Source organism: Chelon labrosus (assembly GCF_963514085.1).
Source record: "Chelon labrosus genome assembly, chromosome: 8".
Taxonomy (NCBI): Eukaryota; Metazoa; Chordata; class Actinopteri; order Mugiliformes; family Mugilidae; genus Chelon; species Chelon labrosus.
The window spans coordinates 18,668,276-18,686,716 of NC_140358.1; the positions used below are offsets into that span (position 1 = coordinate 18,668,276).

The 18,441-nt window shown below is 44.3% G+C and overlaps 1 protein-coding gene across 2 annotated transcripts; it reads right to left on the minus strand.

Annotated features, from left to right (window-relative positions):
• sh3tc2 (SH3 domain and tetratricopeptide repeats 2) lies at positions 1 to 17,689 on the minus strand. 2 transcript variants are annotated; one of them, XM_084549992.1, is made up of 23 exons: positions 17,242 to 17,689; positions 16,963 to 17,121; positions 11,431 to 11,526; positions 10,193 to 10,324; positions 9,489 to 9,616; positions 9,182 to 9,287; positions 8,928 to 9,071; positions 7,767 to 7,968; positions 7,550 to 7,623; positions 7,146 to 7,341; positions 6,803 to 6,939; positions 6,542 to 6,592; positions 6,139 to 6,443; positions 5,352 to 5,546; positions 4,157 to 5,017; positions 3,831 to 4,051; positions 3,579 to 3,745; positions 2,809 to 2,986; positions 2,561 to 2,711; positions 2,234 to 2,356; positions 1,951 to 2,101; positions 1,641 to 1,837; positions 1 to 1,120 (listed from the first exon to the last, which is right to left on the minus strand). In XM_084549992.1, exons 1-23 carry the CDS (start codon positions 17,339 to 17,341, stop codon positions 269 to 271), a joined length of 4,926 nt encoding a protein of 1,641 aa, XP_084406118.1. In that variant the 5' UTR covers positions 17,342 to 17,689; the 3' UTR covers positions 1 to 268. The 2 variants fall into 2 exon arrangements, with proteins under 2 accessions (XP_084406118.1, XP_084406117.1); XM_084549991.1 differs by having other exon boundaries at positions 4,145 to 5,017.
• Between the last annotated feature and the right edge of the window lie 752 nt (positions 17,690 to 18,441).

An 18,441-nucleotide genomic window follows, 5' to 3' on the forward strand; every position in this document is an offset into this window, starting at 1 on the left:
TATCTACCAGAGATATAAAAAACATAGAAAACATTATTACAAGCACAATGCGCTGTAAGGACCACAGAATATATTAAACAAAAGGCACATGCTTTGAACTCACTAAAATCTCTGACAGCTTTACAGTATTGACATAATAATCAACATCATCATCATCATCATCATCATTCGTACAATAAGTGCCACATGGTTGGAACGTTTGCTGGCCAAGAGACTTGTGACCAGGTGAAGGAAATGTCAGTGAAAAACGTGACGTACCGCTGGGAGACTACATGGCCGTGTATTCCATGTGTGTGTCATCGATCTCTGATTTGTATTTTTCTGTGGAGCTGCAGACCTTGCCCTCACTTGCATCTTCATCTGACTCTTTCTGAACTGGACCTGCGGGAGGATCTGGTTCTTCCGTGGGCATGTTTTGTTCATCTTGAATGTCAGAGTCAGTTTGTCTGGAATCTGTGTGTCTCTTGTGATTATCAGGTATTTGACTGGGCAAGCTGTGGTCTGTGTCACAGTCTGTGTCTTTCCCATCTGTTGGATTTTGGAGAGTTTGTAAAGTGTTAGTGGAGCTGCTGGAGTCTGACATGTGCTCCTTAGCTGTATCAAAAGACTCAGTCAAAATACTGTCACTGTATGACTGACTGGCTGTCTCAAAGCCAGACGCATCCACATAAGGGGTATCTGTATCAGGAAGATGGGGGTGTTGATCTTTTCCATTAGCACCTCTAAGATTATTGACTCTACATCCATCGTCTGAGTCCTCATGGATCGTACAAGTTCTTGGAGTTGGTTCCTCTTCAGGTATAGAATCAAAAATGCAGTTTCTCCTAACCAAACTATATCCCATATCAGCATCCAAGTTCTTTCCCTCGTTTTGGCCAGGCTCAGTGTCTGCATCGACCACGTTTTCCTCTCCAGCAGAAAAGCTTTCCGCCCCGGCCAAAACTCTCTTCAGACTCTGGGCTCTGTCTCTGTAAACTTGGCACAGCTGAGCGTCGGGCATGTGGTTGCCGTGGATCTCGGCCAACTTCATGTACACCACATACAGAGCCTCGGGGTTAGCTTGGTCCTCAAGTGCCGCCGCCAGAGCCAGCTGGAAGTAGCTCACTGCATCAAAAGCGTCCTGCAACGAATGCACAGAAACAGAGGTCAGCGCTGCAGCCATCGAAATTAAACGCGTATCGCTCGTAGTTGGAGTTTGATTGCACCGATTTGATATTAAAAGGACACCAGGGGAAGGTAAAGGTGATGTGGTGTTCTGGCCAGAACTAAAACAGTAGCATTTTTACTTGTAGAAAGGGGTAATTATTGGAATTAGTTTGAAGTATGACGTGTTTTATCCTCAAATTATGATAAAAAATGAATCACTTCGGAGAATAACCTTTTCACATGCTGTCATTTTTAATATTTGTGTCTCACACAGTGGCTTATGGTAGAAAAGCCACCACAAAACATTAACACCTATGATAATTAAAACATAGTGAGTAGCTTGATATTTGCAGGTTTAAGTATTGTATTTAAGGGGGGGGGGGGGGGGGGTTCATTTTCATTCTGCACTGAACCTTGAAGATTTCAGCTAAGGGACCTTTTTAGAAACATGTATTTTATGTGTTCATGCAACACTGTCACAGCGTCTCCTTTACCTTGAGCTTGTGTAGAGTGATGTTTCCCAGTCTGCAGTAGACTTTAGTGTAGTAGCGAGCCTCCATGGGGCCCTCCAGGACAGGCGGACACAGAGACAGAGACTTCAAATAATAGTTTTCTGCCATCTCATACCGCTGCAGGCTGTAGTAAACCGAAGCCAGACGATGGTAGGCTGACCTCTCGTTCACATGCTCTCCTGGGGGAAACAACAGTGTCTGTCAACGTAGGGAGGCCCTGACCTCTGAACCTGATTTTAGACCTTCAATAAGGGGAATATTGCAGACACGAGGCAATGTTTCTACTCTGTACCTGTTTTGCTGGCGACCTCGACGGCCAGCGATGCGTACTGCAGAGCCTCCTCCTGCTCTCCTTGCTTCATCAACAGCTCCGTCAGTTTATTCAGCAAGCGGAACTCTGAGTGGACGTCCTTGATGCTCCGTGCGAATGGCAGGCTGCCATCCTGAAAACAAAATATGTTGTGGAGATTAGTGGCGCCTGGGATGAAAAACAGATTTTATTCAACCACAGTTTGTTATGGAAAATGCAGCTCTGCGATGCACTGAAACCAACAAGTTGTTGTTTTTTTTCTTACCCTGTAGAAAGGCAGCGAAGCCATGCGGTTCCTGACACCTTTGAAGTAGACGTCGCCTGCCTCCTCGTAGATGCTCATAGCAAAGCAATGATCGTTCATCCTGAGTGCCGTCTTCACTGCTGCCTGTCAGTCAAAATATGTTGCATACACATTACTTTTTGACTGGCTCACCAATCAAAATAGAAAAGTGAAGCACAGGCGTGCACCAACATACACAGAATGCCAGTTACAGGAAACAACAAAGAGTACAAGAGAACAAGGAAATAGAAAGGGCAAAAACAGCGACTGGAAAATATGGCCTCACTTTCCCCGATCCTTCCTCCTCACCTGCAGGTACATGTCAGCCAGCTCGTCCTCGTGGATGAGGTAATAGATGCGTCCCACCTGCAGCCAGGTTTCGGATTCCTCCTCTCTCTTGCCCAGATCGATAGAAATCCTCAGGCTCTGCTTGCTGTAGTCAAGAGACTTACGAGATGATCTGCAACGCACAATAAAAAATTCTAAATAACACCTATGTTTTGATAAAGGCAGAGAGACAATGCAAGTTTGTAGAAAAGAGCGGTAAAAACACTCACTTCTCGGTGTTGAGTGAGAGATAGATGCTGCTGAGGATTTCCAAATACTCTCCCTCCAGTTTCTTGTCCTTCAACTCTCTGGATACTGATACGCAGTGCTCATAGTAGACGATACTTTGACCGTAGAGCAGCATGTCAGCGTACAGACGACTCAGAACCTTGGCCACAACCAGCTGACCTATGAAAAATACAGACTGAAATCACCAGCTGGTCCTGAAACAAAACACTAAATGTATGGTATTTAGAAAGAATTACATGAAGCAGTCTGGCCTTTACACTGGCTTATATTATTATTTTATGCCATAATTCAAAATTGAGCAAAAAGTCTCAACAGAATGCAGTCAAATCAAAATTAAAGTTTTGCAAGACTGAAACTAAATTGTGAAGGCTTGCGTAATGGTTTGATGGACATAACAGGTGAGAGAGAGGAGATGATGTCCAGGGTATGGACAGGCTGGACTTGAATATGCACCACTGCACGGAGGCTAACAAACGGAAGCTACAGTCCTCAATACAGGCGTGTTTTTACACAGGTTCACACATTTTCAGTTTTATTATAGTTCTCTGTGCATCATTCTGTTTTCCTGGTTTGAAAGATTCAGGTTTTCAACGTTTCTTTGCAGTTATTACGGCATGATATTAATTAATTAAAAGCCATGAAATAGTAATTTTAAGTTTCTGTTTTTTGGCTGCTGCTGGTGGCACTGGGCAGCTGCCAGGTACAGAGGTCTCTGGATGACCTCATTTTCATTTGTTGAACTTATACTTACTATGCAGGTTTTTGGCATGTAGTGCTATCAGTAGTCCCATTTCGTAACATGCCCTGCTGTCCTTACTCTTCCCCCTGTCTTTGTAGCTCCGCCCGAGCCAAAGGTAGGTCTGAACGTGCTCCTCGTCTGTTGGGCTTTCCCAGAGCTCCAGAAAAAGGCACAGGGATCTAGTAAAAACAAATAAACACCTCTTTGTAATGTCCGTATTTTCTATCAGGACTTTGCTCCCTGACAAAATGATAAAAATCTGACCTGACGAGAAAGCGCTCTGCGACCCGAGGTGCCCCCACGTCCAGCGCCAGGCAGCCAAGGTTGGCCAGCGCCAGGGCCTGATTTCTCTGGTTCCCGCTTTCTCTGGAGATTTCCAAAGCGGAGTGGAAATGCCTGCCTGCCTCTGCGATGCGACCCTGATGCCTCAGGCACAAGGCCAAGAGGTTATGGATCACGCCTTGCTGAGTGGGACTGTCTGTACCCTGCCGAGAGATGCACACGGAGGCACAGATCACATATGACATGAGGAAAATACAAACTGCTGATGCTGATGATTTAGTTTAAATATTCATTACCGGTTTCTGTACCTGTAGTGATGTGAGCAGTGGATGTAAGACATTCTGAGCCTCTTCTGTCTGCCCTGTTAACACCAGCAGCCACCCAAGCTGCACAGAAGCCTCAAAACCCTCCTCCTCATTGATGTGGCCTCCCGTCTTCACAGCTTGTTCAGCACAGCGCACTGCTTTATCGAGAGCACCGTACTGCTGGTAAATTGAGGCCAAGCCCATGCACAGGTCCCTCTGGGTCTTTATGTCATCCCCCCGCTCAGCTATAGCTAAGGCCTGCTGCAAGTAAACCACAATCTGAGCTGGGAGCAAGGAGGTTCCTTCTTTCCAGCACGGGTTCAGACGAACAGAGTTCCTGATAAACAGCTCAATCCTCTGGAAGGCATCAGGGAGGAAGTGGTCTTCTCTTGAGTCCAGGCTCAGAGAAGCCAGTGCTAAGTAAGGCATGTACTTGCGATGATAGAGCCAGCTCAGGAGCCAGTTGAGGTCCAGAGGAGCTATAGGTCGGCCCTCGGCAGCAGAGAGAGTCACAGAGAGAAACTGGAGTCGCTCGACAAAAGGGAGAGCGTCGTCAGTCTTCCTGAGGGACAGGAAGAGGCTGGACATGAGGTAGCAGACGCGAGCCTCCAGGCGTTTGTCCCCCATTACCACCGATCTCCTCAGGAGCAGCTGCAGCAGTTCGACTTCATCTGAGGACGTGAAGGTGTGGCAGGGAAGGCAGAGGAGCAGGGCGCAGGCCTTCTCCAGAATTTGAGGCAGTTTATCCGTCATCTTTTGCTTTAGGTAGATGGCAGTGAGGTTTGTGAAGAGAGCGATGAGGAGCGGAGTGTCTGAGAAACTCTGAACCTGAACACTCAAAGCCTCCTCATAGTATACACGGGCCTGAGGAGAAGTAAAAAAAAATTTAAGAAATAGGCTATAATAACCGGTCTTAGGTATTTTAATCTTTTGCTTTTATTAAAGATCTATTGCAGGTTAGTATATTATTATTATTATTATTATCATTATTATCATTAGCATTATCTCCACTTTATTGCACCTTTAAAGGAAAGTCATCCTGCCCTAACCATTAAAAGCACTATTACCTTAAGATTAGATTAATGTAATGTCTTGTTACTGGTTCCCTTGCCCTGAACCGTCTCTTTAGAGAGGGCTAAAGCACAACATATATTCATATGCACGCGGCATAGATGGTAAATTTATTAAAGTACTATACCTGGGATAATTTTAGCTTCCTAGCACACAGTCTCCCCAGGAGAAAGCATGCCCGCCGATGAGCCCAGTGCATCCCCATTCTCTTGGCGCACTCCCTGACACTCTCGAGGTGTCCCGACAGCTCATCCTCTGTCTTACCACTGAAGGTCACCCATAGGAAGGAGCCCTGCTGGTCGTAAAGGGGCAGGTAGTCCTCCTGGAAGACAACAAACAAAAGGTTTCAGTTAGGTAAGCATACAGTTGGCGGGGTCGCCACTAGCATTTAGAAACTCATTCTAAATTCTGGCACATGGAGCTAAAATTTGACCTACTTTAGATGCACAGACAAGAGTTTGTCTTATCCATTACCATCACACACAAATCAACGTCAGACACAGGAAGCTGTGATGAGTCAATGATAGGTAAAACTATTGGCTGCAAATCATTGAGCTGAAAGGTCTCTGTATTGATGCTGTGCATACAGTAGTCTTTTGGCACACTGTTCAAATAAACATTTAAATAATGCATGCCAAATCCTCCTGCTAACCCAGGGAAACAAAGGAGAATGTTTGGATTGAGGAAATGGTTCTGGAGTTACAGACACAGAAATGAAAATTGGAAAATAAGAATGAACATGGTGGTGGAGGAATTCTTGTAAACATACACACAGGTATTACTGTTTAATTATTTATAACTGGCTCTGCAAGTACTGTGCACTGTTACAAATTCAAAGCAATGCAGTGAATCTTCTTTTCAAAAAAAAGACAGAAAGACAGAAAGGACTGAGTGAACTACATGACTCTGTCGACCTGGAAGTGTTGCTGGTTGAGCAGGGTCAGTGTCGGGTCACTGAGCTCGGACTCGTCCCCGTCCCAGCTGTTCTCTTCCAAGAAGAGAGGCGGATCTTCCTGGAACTCATCCAGTTCTTTGAATGTGTCATCCAGGGTAAAGGACAGGCGCTCTCCCTCTCGGGGCAGAGGGTTTTGAGACTGATGGAAGGACACCCGAGGCGAGGAGTAAGAGACAGAGGTACGGGGGGAGGACTGGAATGGGGGCGTCCCTGCACTTTTCTCCGACATGACGCTCTGACGGGTGCTCATAAAAGCCTTGTGATCTGTGAAGAAGATGAAGTACAGAACAGAGGAGTTGCTAAAAAATAAATGACTTCAGATCAAAAGAGATGATTTCTTTAGAAAATGTGCGAAACTCTACCATGTTTTGGTCGATTTCTGATGTACAGGAAGTCTGTCTCATCCAGTCTATCTGGAAAGGAGAAACAATTTATGCATCAGTTTCCCAGAAAGGCGCAGAGAGGGGAATTATTGTCCCAGAATGCAACACAAACTGTACTTCTGTTTAGGAAATAAACGGAAGCTGCACATCAAACCAAACATGACCTATATTACAACAGCTCCCTTCTCCCTAACGGATAAAAAGAACAGGATCTCTCAAGAAGCCCTGTCGTTGCCTCACCTAGCCTGTACACAGAGCTGATGTCGGACGAGAAGAGCCTCTCCAGAAGGTTGCCGTCGCTTGTCTCAGAGCTACATAGATTAACCTGAGCCAGGCTGGCCTTCTCCTCCTCAGTCAGAAAGACCAATTGTTCATCTCTGTGCGAGGGAAACAAAGGCAGCATTATGACTTCAGCTATCTCCCCAAGCCTCACCACCCGATCCACCCTCTCCAGACTGCACAGTTTCATAACAGATTAGCACAAGACTATAAATAAGACGTAATGTGGATTTGATTGCATTAACATGCCTTGGACAGTGATAAATAGTTGAATATGCAACTAAAAAAGAAAGGAACTTCTTACAGTGGTAGGGTGTTCAGAGGCTTGACATGGGCCCTGTGAACAAAGCCAGTGTGTCCTGTGGAGGCATGTCTCCCTATGAATACGCCCAGGCTTCGGATCAGCAGACCCTGGATCTCAACGGTGTCACCTTGGCTCAGCTGGAGCTCATCTGGCCCCACTGGACTGTAGTCGGCTACTGCTACACACGAACCCATCACTGATGATGAGAGGTTTAAGGTCAGTATGTAAGCTTGTTATGATATGTTAAGGGAAGGACAGCTGTATACAAGTTGGGAGTTCGTTTTGAGTTTGTTTATAAACCAGTAAGCACCTAAATCAGTATTAGTCTGCAATATAACAGGCAGTACATCTCAGCTGGTATCAGAGTGATTTGTTGTATGAATGTTATTTCAAAATAACATTACCAATAGGATGTTCCAGTGGTTCCTTTTCTGTCATTGAACATCCAGCGTAGCCTGGGTACTTCCTCAGGAACCACCTGACCAAACAGGAAGTCATTTACTAAAACCACTGTGTAAAGCCACATTTTCAGCCAAATGTTTTGACAAGTTAATGTGTCAATCATAAGGAAGTGGAAGTGATGGCTGACATGGCTAATTTGAGGAACATGCAGTGACTCACTGATAGAAGGGGTAGGGCAGCGGCTGCATGCCGTTGACTGGCACCAGGCCGTGGTTTCCTGTGGAGAGCATGGTGCCCTCCCACATGTCCTCCTGCCCCGTGTCCTTCACCATCAGCAGGTCGTTCTTTTTGAACGACAGCTGCTCTTCGTCGTCCTCGTCCTGGTCCCTTCTTGTGAATAGCGCTTTAGCAAAGAAAGATCCTGCGGAGGGAGGGATTTGTGAGTAGACGGACTCGACCACTTCAACACCCCCACGCAAAAAAACAAGTGTTTTCAGCCACTGCACGTGTTGGTAAAAGTCAGTGGACTTAAGTTAATGATTGGCAAAAATGCTCCAGCTACCGTGCCCTCATTCAGTCACTAGCAAAATGATGGATGTTTTATATCCGCTCCCTATTAAGTTAATGTAATTCTCATCACCGTTTGCCAGCAGTGCAGCCCTGTTATACATTTCCGTGAAGCTTTTTGCCGTGGGGAAATGCTCAAGAGAAACAGAGGATGTATGTGTAGACCAAGTGGGAGGGAATCAATATACCTTCATGGAGGCAAGCAGTGTAGTAGTGTACATTTAAAAAAAATCTGATGCCTGCTTTAAATTTAATACAATTTTCTTTTTATTGGGCAAAAACCGAAAAAAAAAGAATAACTCAAGAGCTGTCATAGTTTAGGGATTACTTTAGCACAGCAAAGCACAAAAGCTTCTCTGCTGAATAGTAGTGGCAGTAATTTCCATTATTATATATAACTGTTGCAGCATGTGGCACTCCTTTCATTAAACCTTTCTCTGTGTTAATTGGGGTCAGTAAGATACGGATTAAATATAATGGGATCAAATAAGAGCACAGTTAATATACACTAAGTGCACAGATTCAAGATTCCTCTGAACTCATTTAACTATTTCCAATTATCACAGAAAATGAATCTGAGAATGGGGGGTATAGTACATAGTCACTAAATGTAATGAAATACAAGAACAAGCTTTAGAGTCTGAAGAAATTTACATGTTATAGATCTCAGATTAACTGACTGGATTTCTATTTATAAATGTATATATCAGTAGAAATAACCCCTTTCAGGCCTCTTGTCAAATTGTGTATTGTGTTGACACTATTTGCCATACTGCTGTAATCTAAATCACTGTGCATCTCAACACTACTGACCCTCCTGGAGCAGAAGTCCCAGGTAGAGGGTGGCCAGATGTTCCTCGTCCACCGTTACATTGATCTCCAGGTCACTGAGCAGCTCCGGGTCCAGCCAGAACGGCTGATCGCACAGGAAGTTCTCCAAGCAGCGGGCCACATAGCCTGGGACAAAGCGCAAGACTATAAACGCTGGTACCACAATTCAACATAACACTAATAAATCACCGAATCTGAAAAAGAAACTGTTTCATTGGGATCCTGATGAGTCCTACCTAATGATAAATACGTTGAAAACTTCCAGATTTCCTCCACAGTCTTGAATGTTAGTACAAAGCTGTCCTTCTCAGCGTGGACAGAGACCAGACGCGCTGACAAGTCCTGCAGACACAACGTCTCATGTTACAGCGCAAAAACTTTCAGCCATCTCTATAGAGTGCACTGCATATACAAAGTAATATAGGAATATGATAGCACACGGTCATATTATATCACAAAGCACATCAGTGTCAATTATCCCTTTCACAGAAGTGCAGTAATGTCTGTGTAACATCTGCATCGTCATGTCCGACTGTCACTCACTTTAAAGAGCTGGATGACGTCCTGGCTGTTGCTCTCCACGACTCGGAGCCGTGTGCGCAGTGCCTCTTGCAGGGCCCGGTCAGGATCCACACTGGAGCGCCTCCGCCCGGTGAACGATAGCACAATTTCTAAGGAAAAGACAAAATGCCCTTTTTTAATAGTGGAATAAAAGTAAATTCCATGCAGATAAGCATTTATAGGGATGCTGAGCAGTCATCACGAATAAGTAGTTCTGTTTTTTTTTCCCTTTTATAGTCACTGATTAAAAGTAAAAAAAAATAAAGAAACTAAATTAATGAAATGTTTTGTTCTCTACAAGCGAGACAGACAAAACTTTCAGGAGTTTATTAAAGATTTTCTGTGAGAGCTCATATTTCAGGGACCTGCTTTGTGAGCACTATGCGAGTCCCTGGAGGAATAACAAAGCTATTAGGCGTCTTGCTGGACTCTCAGTGTGGCCATTTAAATCCATTTGAGAGGAACAACCTGGGGGAAAGCGATGTATGCAACTAAACTGCTGAGTGAGTAAAACATTAGTAGACAGGGTAATGCGTTTAATCAGTATGCATAAACATAGCGTCCATGGGAAAGTTGCTTGTGCGTGTAGAATATAAGTGAACCAGACTTGCAGATGGAAAAGCTTTCTAGTAGAGAGACACTTTAAGTCGGCCGGCGGATTATGACTAAAGCATCATGAAATGTACCTGAGGAGAATTTGTCTCCCAGTGACACAGTACTTCTTCGAAGGAAGGCCTCTTTCTTCTTCCAGTAGTTGTCAGGCTCCACCCCGCCTTCGCCTGAGTCCACTACCGGACCGCCCTCTTCTTCTCCTGCACCTGAACGAGGTAATAAATTCAAGTTTGGGTTGAGCTCTGTTCTGACTCAAAGCCAAAGTGAGAGCGTGACACAGAAAACCATTACCATTACTGTCTGAGCCGGTGTTTCCTAAACCGCATTACTTAGATTTTTGTGTGTGATCAGGACAGGCGTGTAGCACATGGATACAGTTTTATCTAAATGCTCATCACAAGGGCTGACTAAAGCAGGTTGGAATTGCAATGTAAGTCCAAGACTAGCAAGGAGATTACCCTGGGAATGTGAGCAGATGACACAAGATGGTAATCGCTGCTTATCACTTAGCAAAACATCAGCAGGCAGGTTGAACTTATGAATTAGAGCGCCAGAACCTTATTCTCTGATTTACCGCCCCCCAAATATTCCTTCCTCGATGCCACTAGTCATATATTCCAGACATGTTCATTTCTTTTAGATGAAAAATGCATGGTATTTATTCACTACCAATAATATGAAAGTAATATTGGTACAGTCTTTCCTCTATGCCGTTTAGTTTGCATTCATACTTAAGTACTTCTACTTGGAGTGGCACAAGCCAGACTCTGACATTTATCCATTGACTTTAGCTAATGATTTTAACGTTTTATCTATTAGCTTTGGCTATTCCAACCCTTTAACAGCCACATTTAGTTATTTAAACAATTTATCTAGCGCTTTCTGTACTATTTTGACTTTAAAAGTCTCTGCTCACTTGATTTTGATATCACACGCTCTCAGGCATTGGTTGAACGTTACATGACAGACAAAAGGATAGATAGACAGATGCTGTTTTGAGATAAATGTGCATGTGTCTGTACTTTGCTTTACCTCAGCCCACAAACAGGATCTCGCTTTAAATCCTATAAATATCATCCAGATGGATGCACACACTGTAATAGCTGGCCGTTGCAATAAAGCGGTGACGGGCTTCCCCTGGTTTGTTCCATTGTGCAGGGAGGATATCCCAATCACTTCCTCAGTTTGTGACCACGGCGCGCACAGCATGCTCCGTCCCACATGAGCCTAATGGGCCGTTTGTACTATGTGCTAAGATTTCAGCTTGATAGAGAGGCTCATGGCATATCTGTTCAGCATATGGCTGCCATACCTTGAGTCATGATGTCATTTCCGGGGAAGTGTTCATCTGTTCCAAGAGTGTATGGCGGCTCCCTCCAAAGGGCATCCAGCTCAGCAGGGGAGATGTCTGTTAATATAAGGGAAGCAAACCAGTGACAGCCTGAAGAGGTAATAACCTGATATAGCCCCCACATGTTTCCTTTTTTACCATCAAATACTACATTTTAACACTCAGTATCAAAAAATATCACACCAGTGCATCTTAGAGGAATAGTCAGACATTTTGGGGAACTATGCATGCCGCTTTCTTGCTCCCTCTGCCCCCACATCTGTGCAGTAAATATGAAGTTAGCCTTGCTTGATTTAAACGAAACAAAATGTGCTGATCAGCGCCTGCAAGACTCATTAATGTGGTATATTAATGTGTCCTTAAATCGCCCTTTCACAGGAGTTAGCTAGACCATTTTTAGCAAGGAGCAGTTACCAGTTAAATAGCAGTCTTCTGGCTGTACATTACAGACGGGAAAGCAGATCAGTCTACTCATAATGGCAAGAAAGCTTATAAGGGTGTTTCTCCAAAAAGCCCAACTATTCTTTTAAAGAAAATGTGTTGCCAGATAAGGGGCGTTAACATCACTCGGGGGGAGGGGGGTGCAGCACTTTGTAGTCGGAGTTGTTGGTTAGTTTGAGGAGTGATCAGGGGATAACGTGACGTAGAACACACACAGGCCCGGCACAGACACACAGCTGCACTGACATCAGAAAAGCCTCCAGGCTCACACAGCTGCCCTGCGTGTGCTCTGACTCCTCAGAGCACACTTTTCATGACAGTACGGCCACGCCGTCAGGCATTTAAAGTGGAAAAATAAAAGAAGAAACTGTTAACTAAACGCAAACAAACACAGAGATCATTTGGATTAGGATGCCACTTTTCCTCACTTTCAACATGCTTTGTCAGTGAAGAGACACAACAAAACATTATTATCTTGATGCAAGGCATTCACAATAACAGCAAGACAATGGGGCGCGCAATTTAGCAACACAATAATGCGACGTGACATAATGACAAAGAGGACAGGAGGCTATTCTTTCCATCCTACCACACAGAGCACAGTTAGCAGCAACAGGACCGCTTGAGTCAATACAAGCACAGTCATGCTGCTACAGTGCAGAAACACACCATGCCCTTTTTCATTATTTTACCTTCTTGGCTAAGTGTGTTACCCATGTTGTATATTAAAGAGCTATGCTCCTGACTATATGAACGTAGCAGTCCGTCTCATGACAGTACAGCACAGAAGGGACCGACCTGTGAAGGAGGAGAGGCAGACTTTGATGAGCGGTCCGCAACAGGAGGAGTTGAGGAGTGGTCTGCAGCAACAAGACGCCATCTGGCCCAAGAGCCGGCAGCTCCCAGAGATCAATGCCATCCCATCAGTTCCCCTCAGCCTCTTTAACAACAACTCACTCTCTTCCTCTGTGCTGGACAAGCCCCTTTTCCCTTCCTATTCCTGTGCTCCCTTTCCTGCCCCGCTCACCCTGTCTTTCCAACATTTAGTGTGTAGCCTACTGGACGTGTATCTCGCCTGTCCCCCCCTGCGCGCCTTATCTCGTCTTCTCCTGTATCTGTCTGCTTCTGTTATGGTTCTGTCTTTTGCTGTCTCCATCTCCCCCCTCCCACCAGTCCCTCTCTCTCTTTCTCTCTCTCTCTCTCTCTCTCTCTCTCTCTCTTCAGTTGCTGCCCAGCCAGTCTGTGAATGCACAAAGCACTCTCTGCAACTGGCATGAGTGTGTGGGGGGGCAGGCCTCAGCCAGAGTTTCTCTATGTGTTGTTGTGTGTGTGTGTCCAGGTCAGGGAAAATATGCACAGAATGTGCGTCACAAAGACAATGTGTGTGTCTTTTGTGTGTGTGTGTGTCGCCTGGGATAACGTATTGCTGATCCACTGTAAGGCAACGCCACAGAGGGACAGGCTGCAAGGTCACGGCAAAGTGGGGGTGAGAGTTGCCTTGTGGCACAGATTGAGGATCAGTTTATCTACCACACAGAATTCAACTCTTGCTGTGCGCCACTGGATGAGAAACGGACACGACATGAGAACAGTAGGAGAGCCTCGTGCTAAGCTGTGAAGAAAAGGTTAGATTGCTGAAAATGGAGACTTCATGGTGAGGGAGCATGTGGAGGTTCTCACTGTTCTCAATTATGATGCAGACATAAAAGAGGGATGTGTATACTACAAAACATGCTGGCATGGGAAGGTCGGAATCATTGAGCTTATCTGACCCTTTACTATCAGAGAAGGAAGTAGCCTATTAAACAACAATGGTTTCATTCAGAGCGTGGATTTCTTAGAAAACTTATACTTATGTTCCTTCCAACTTATTGGTGTAATTGGCCATTAAAGATCAACCACAATGTGTTCAGTCAGGCAGAAACAAATTATCTACTCGGAGACAAAAGTTTAAACTCGAGAATCGGTGTGCTGTCCTGGATTTGGTTTCATTCGGACATATAACTGTCAGTGTTCATATCTAAAACATGTATTAAAAACATGTAGCCGCAGCAGCAGCAGCAGCAAATCTTCCACTTTATTTAAAGGCGCAATAGCTGATTTCTGTTCACTGAGGGCAGCGGTGACAAGTTGTGAAGAAAACATTGACAAGTTACAACCTCCTGGCTAAACAAATAAATCAGTATTTACTTTATTTTGACCTTGACTTTATATCTCTAAACTCGTGCGGGAAATATCTGGTTCTAAAGCTGAACCAGTCACATCCAGTTGAACGGACTTTACAGTGAAACCTTGCTGCAACCGAAAGTGACAACTCAGAGTGCACAGAACCAGCAAAACAGTGAGCTGAAACTTCTTTAAAGCTCAGTGAAGGTGAGGTTAAAGGGGAACTACTGTTTTTTACAACCTGGACCTTATTTCTGGCATAAAATACGACCGTTTACTCACCCATATGACTTTTGCGTCATTTGGAGTCGTTCGGGAGATTTTTAGATCTGCGTATGTCCATATAGTGGGAATGACTGAGACACCGAAACGCAGCCTCGAAATAACGCATTATCTGATACACTAGTGCTTTTCCCTGTTGAGTCTGGAGTTACCTGTTATCATCGTCCAGGGTCTGTAGATTGACCTACTAACCTCTGACCTGGATGATGTCATCTCTGAGCGCTGTGTGCAACCGCGACAGTCGCCTTGCTTACCTGTAATTTGCTACTGCTATGGTTCGTCCACAACCTCAGAACTGGAAAAATATTCAGCCATGTTGCAAAAAACTAGATCTAAATATGTCCCGAACGACTACAAATGACGCAAACGTTATATAGGTGAGTAAAGGATCGTATTTTATGCCAGAAATAAGGTCCAGGTTGTAAAAAAAACAGTAGTTCCCCTTTAAGAAGCAGATTCATCACTACAAGTGGCACCACACTGTCACCTAAATGAGTCTGCTTGACTGTATACGTAGAGTGAACTAACAGTCTTATGTATTGCTGTATGTCATGATAAAAAAAGTGTCAAAACTTACAAATTAGAAACGCAATGCTGGTTGATTTGTACACAGAGCGGCGATTATTGTTATTTTTGGAACTATTATAAATCAGATTAGGGTATTAGAATATTAGCTTAGCTTGTGATGAAGTAATTTCAATTTCAAGTTTCTTTCAAACATAAATTTGAAAGCAGGCCTCTAGATACATGTTATTTTGTGCAAAATGTACTTGTATTTAATAGTACAACTTTTAAAAAAATAAATATTGCACACTAAAATATAAAGAAATTCAGAGTTTATTCATTCATACTGTATAGAATAGTGGAATTTGCAATACTGAGCCAATTCGGGAATTGTGATATTAGCAGAAACTTTAACTTTTTGGATTTATGATCATGTTAGACTCAAGCCCAGATATTTAGCCTTCTAGCTCCTGGTATGAGTTGCTCTCTAAAAGTTCTGGACCCCACACTTACACTGATAAGACTCATAGCATCTTCTCTCAGAGCCTTTTTAGAAATATAAATGCAAACTTCTTTCAAACTCCATGCTTCAGGTTTGCAACACCCTGCCAATAATGTCTATGAAGTGGAGGCCACAAAATCTTAGACTTTTAACTTTCAAGAACCTGTTTAACCGTTACAGCTAGTAAATCTTTTAAACACATCTAAATATTTGTTGCTTGCCGCACAGACACTGCTGATGTGGTGATGGAAACAACTGATTCTTTCACTGACTTATGTCAAAAGCTGCCGCTGCACGCAATCGATGCTAATGGAAAACAAATACGCAAAGTTTCTTCCTCCTTTCGAGGCCCCGACCTGCTGCACTGCTGATATCCTTGCCTGACACCGGCCCCTTGGTCTTGTTTATGTGGTCGTGATTGAATCCGTGCGTGTGTGTCTTGTGGAGCAGAAAGCTGTAAACAGGTCGAATACGTGTCGGGGCACATCCTGACGCTCTTTAGACTGCGCTGCTTGTATCTGTGTGATCTAATAAACACAGACTTCTCAAGGCTGATTTGTGCAGTCACATGCACGGGCCTTTGTTAGCACGAAAAAGGCTGCACAAGGGGTCAGCAGTTTGTCTTCAGCAACTCTGATAGGTACATTCTGATTACCAGTAAAACGGTGCCATCTGATTCCTAGCGATGCTCTGTAAGTCACAATATCCGCTTTTCTGAACACCTGTGGCTCTGTCTATTGTTTCAAAGCCCTTCCTCTTCCGAATGCCTGCTCACTGTGGCACCGCTTATGAACAGTGCATATGAATACAGACTTGTCAGACCCCAGAGATATTATATATCACCCGTAATAACTGGGGTTGTGGAGTCTAATGACCACATACCATTAACGACCTTATAGCCTCCTCACAGTCGTAGCCACAGCAAAAGCCTGCACTACAATCGTGACACTTGGCGGTCCATGACAATAACATACAGCCTAATGGGGAACATATGGTGTCAGCAGTGTCTGCCTCAGAAGCAGGGGTTGTTTGAGGTGTTTATGTGTGTGCGTGTGTATACAATGTGGGTTTGTAGATTGTGAATGTGTGGAAGAGGAGTTAGCAGAGAGTAACATGAGACAGGGGTTTTGGGCACTAAGTTTAGACTAGCCCCCCTGTTAACTCACTCACATGCCTGTGTGTCTGGGGTAGAACTCCCTGCAGGGAGATTCCCACACTGTTGCATGGCGGCATTTGCAACTCTGAAACAAACACTGTGGAAGTATGATTGCAAATACATCTGGCTCTGTGGAGGGATTTGTATTTCCACAATCTGACATTCTTTCATTCCTCAGAACTAAAATAGAGACACGAGAAACTCTTCATGAGCCTTTGGAAACTTCTACATGTACTATTCAGCCCCCAGTGAAAAGAATAAGGAACTGAGATTGACAGTCACTGTCCATTAATCAGATTTATTGTTTATCCTATCGACTGGATTGATAGCATCTTTATGGTTATGTGTCAAAGTACAAAGTACAGCAAGGTGTCTCAAGCAGACTAGAGTTTTCGACACGGTAAAAGTTAAAAGCATTAAAAGCAGGAATATACACTCTTACCTCTGTGTTGCCGCCAGCTCTTCTCTCTCAATTCATTCCTCATGTGTGTTGCAGGGTCTGCATGGGTCTGTGTGTCGCCCGGTGTGTGTGCGAGTAGTTTCACAGCGTAACTGGTGAATTGAATGTCATGGCAGCTGCTGAAACTGCTATCATTCTCTGCTGTCAAAAGCACAGGAGAGGAAAAAGAGAACGAGTTTGTGAGGGAGTGAGAGTCTACGAGTGGGTGGGTGTGTGTGAGCCAAACGCTTCAGAAGCAATCCAAGACGGCATGTCACTGACTGAGGAAGTTTTCTGCTGTAACTCCTCCCATCATTTCTCCGGGACAATGGTACAGCCTCCTCTCCTCTCTCTCTCTCTCTCTCACCCATTTCCCCCCCATGCACTCTTCCTCTCTCTCTGTCAAAATCTGGGAACATATCAACCTCCAAATGAACGGGAGGGTTATAAAGATATTTTAATCAGTCCTTTTCAAAGCTGTTAAACCGTAACATTTATTGCCATGCCATACCTCTTCCCATTTAGAGTAGCATAAATACGCAAACTATTTCCTCATTCTTCAACACCAGTCACACCAGTTGGTTTGACATTCCCCCAGTGATGACAACAGATTAAAGGCGCAAACAATTGTTTGGTTTGTGCAATTGTTCAATCCGAGAAATCACCTGTCTGCATTCCACAAGGCGTTCCACCTCCATACAGTCCTGCCAGTCAAGTTACACGCACAGTGCCAGCATTCCTCTAAATCTACTGTCATGCCTCAAAGTGTGAGGTATTTACTCTGAATGACAATGCACAAAAGGCGACATGTCAGCAGCGACAACTCGTCATTAACTTTCAGTGTCAGGTCCATTCCTATCTGTGTTAGGGAAGATAATAATCCCCAGTTCAGCCGTGCTTTGGTTTCTCTCTCTCTCTTTTTTCTGCTAAGTTAAATATAAACTCTGGAACTGATTGTGTACTCCCAGCCCCCAGCACACCGTGACAAAGTCACCCTGAATGCAGGATATCAGCCCTGCACTGCACATGTGATCATGCAATTTGCTATGCAAGGCTGCAGCACTACACAGGCCATTTATTCTGCTCCGTTTGCAAAAGTGTATGTGTGCTATAAAAAGAGGAAATGTAGAGAGTATCATATAGCAACAAATAGACAGGAATGGGTGGAGATAGCTGCGTAGAATTAGAGGGTGGATGGTAAATTGTGTGTGTGTGTTTTTGTATTTGTACTTTCCCCTGGGCATGTGGACGGACAAAGGGCAGGGATTGTAGGACTTAGCGAAGAATGCGGCATACTGCTGATCGGTGCTCCTGATAGTGGTCACATGGCGTCAGTGTGATTGACAAACAAAAGACCCATCACCTCTAATAGAAAAACACTCAGGGGATAGTCCGGCCAAAACAATGTGGCAATACATCGGGACCGCAACAACCAAATCACGGTCACGTCTCCGTCATGTGTCCGGCAGTTCATATAAAACG

What these genes read in the sequence shown, in the direction of transcription:
- sh3tc2 (XM_084549991.1), bottom strand. Translation starts at nt 17,341, where the DNA reads ATGGGGGGGAAATGGGTGAGAGAGAGAGAGAGAGAGGAGAGGAGGCTG. An exon ending in TTCAACGTATTTATCATTAG is followed by an intron (nt 9,072 to 9,181) that starts GTAGGACTCATC and finishes GCTTTGTCCCAG; the next exon opens with GCTATGTGGCCCGCTGCTTG. An exon ending in TCAACCAGCAACACTTCCAG is followed by an intron (nt 5,547 to 6,138) that starts GTCGACAGAGTC and finishes GTTGTCTTCCAG; the next exon opens with GAGGACTACCTGCCCCTTTA.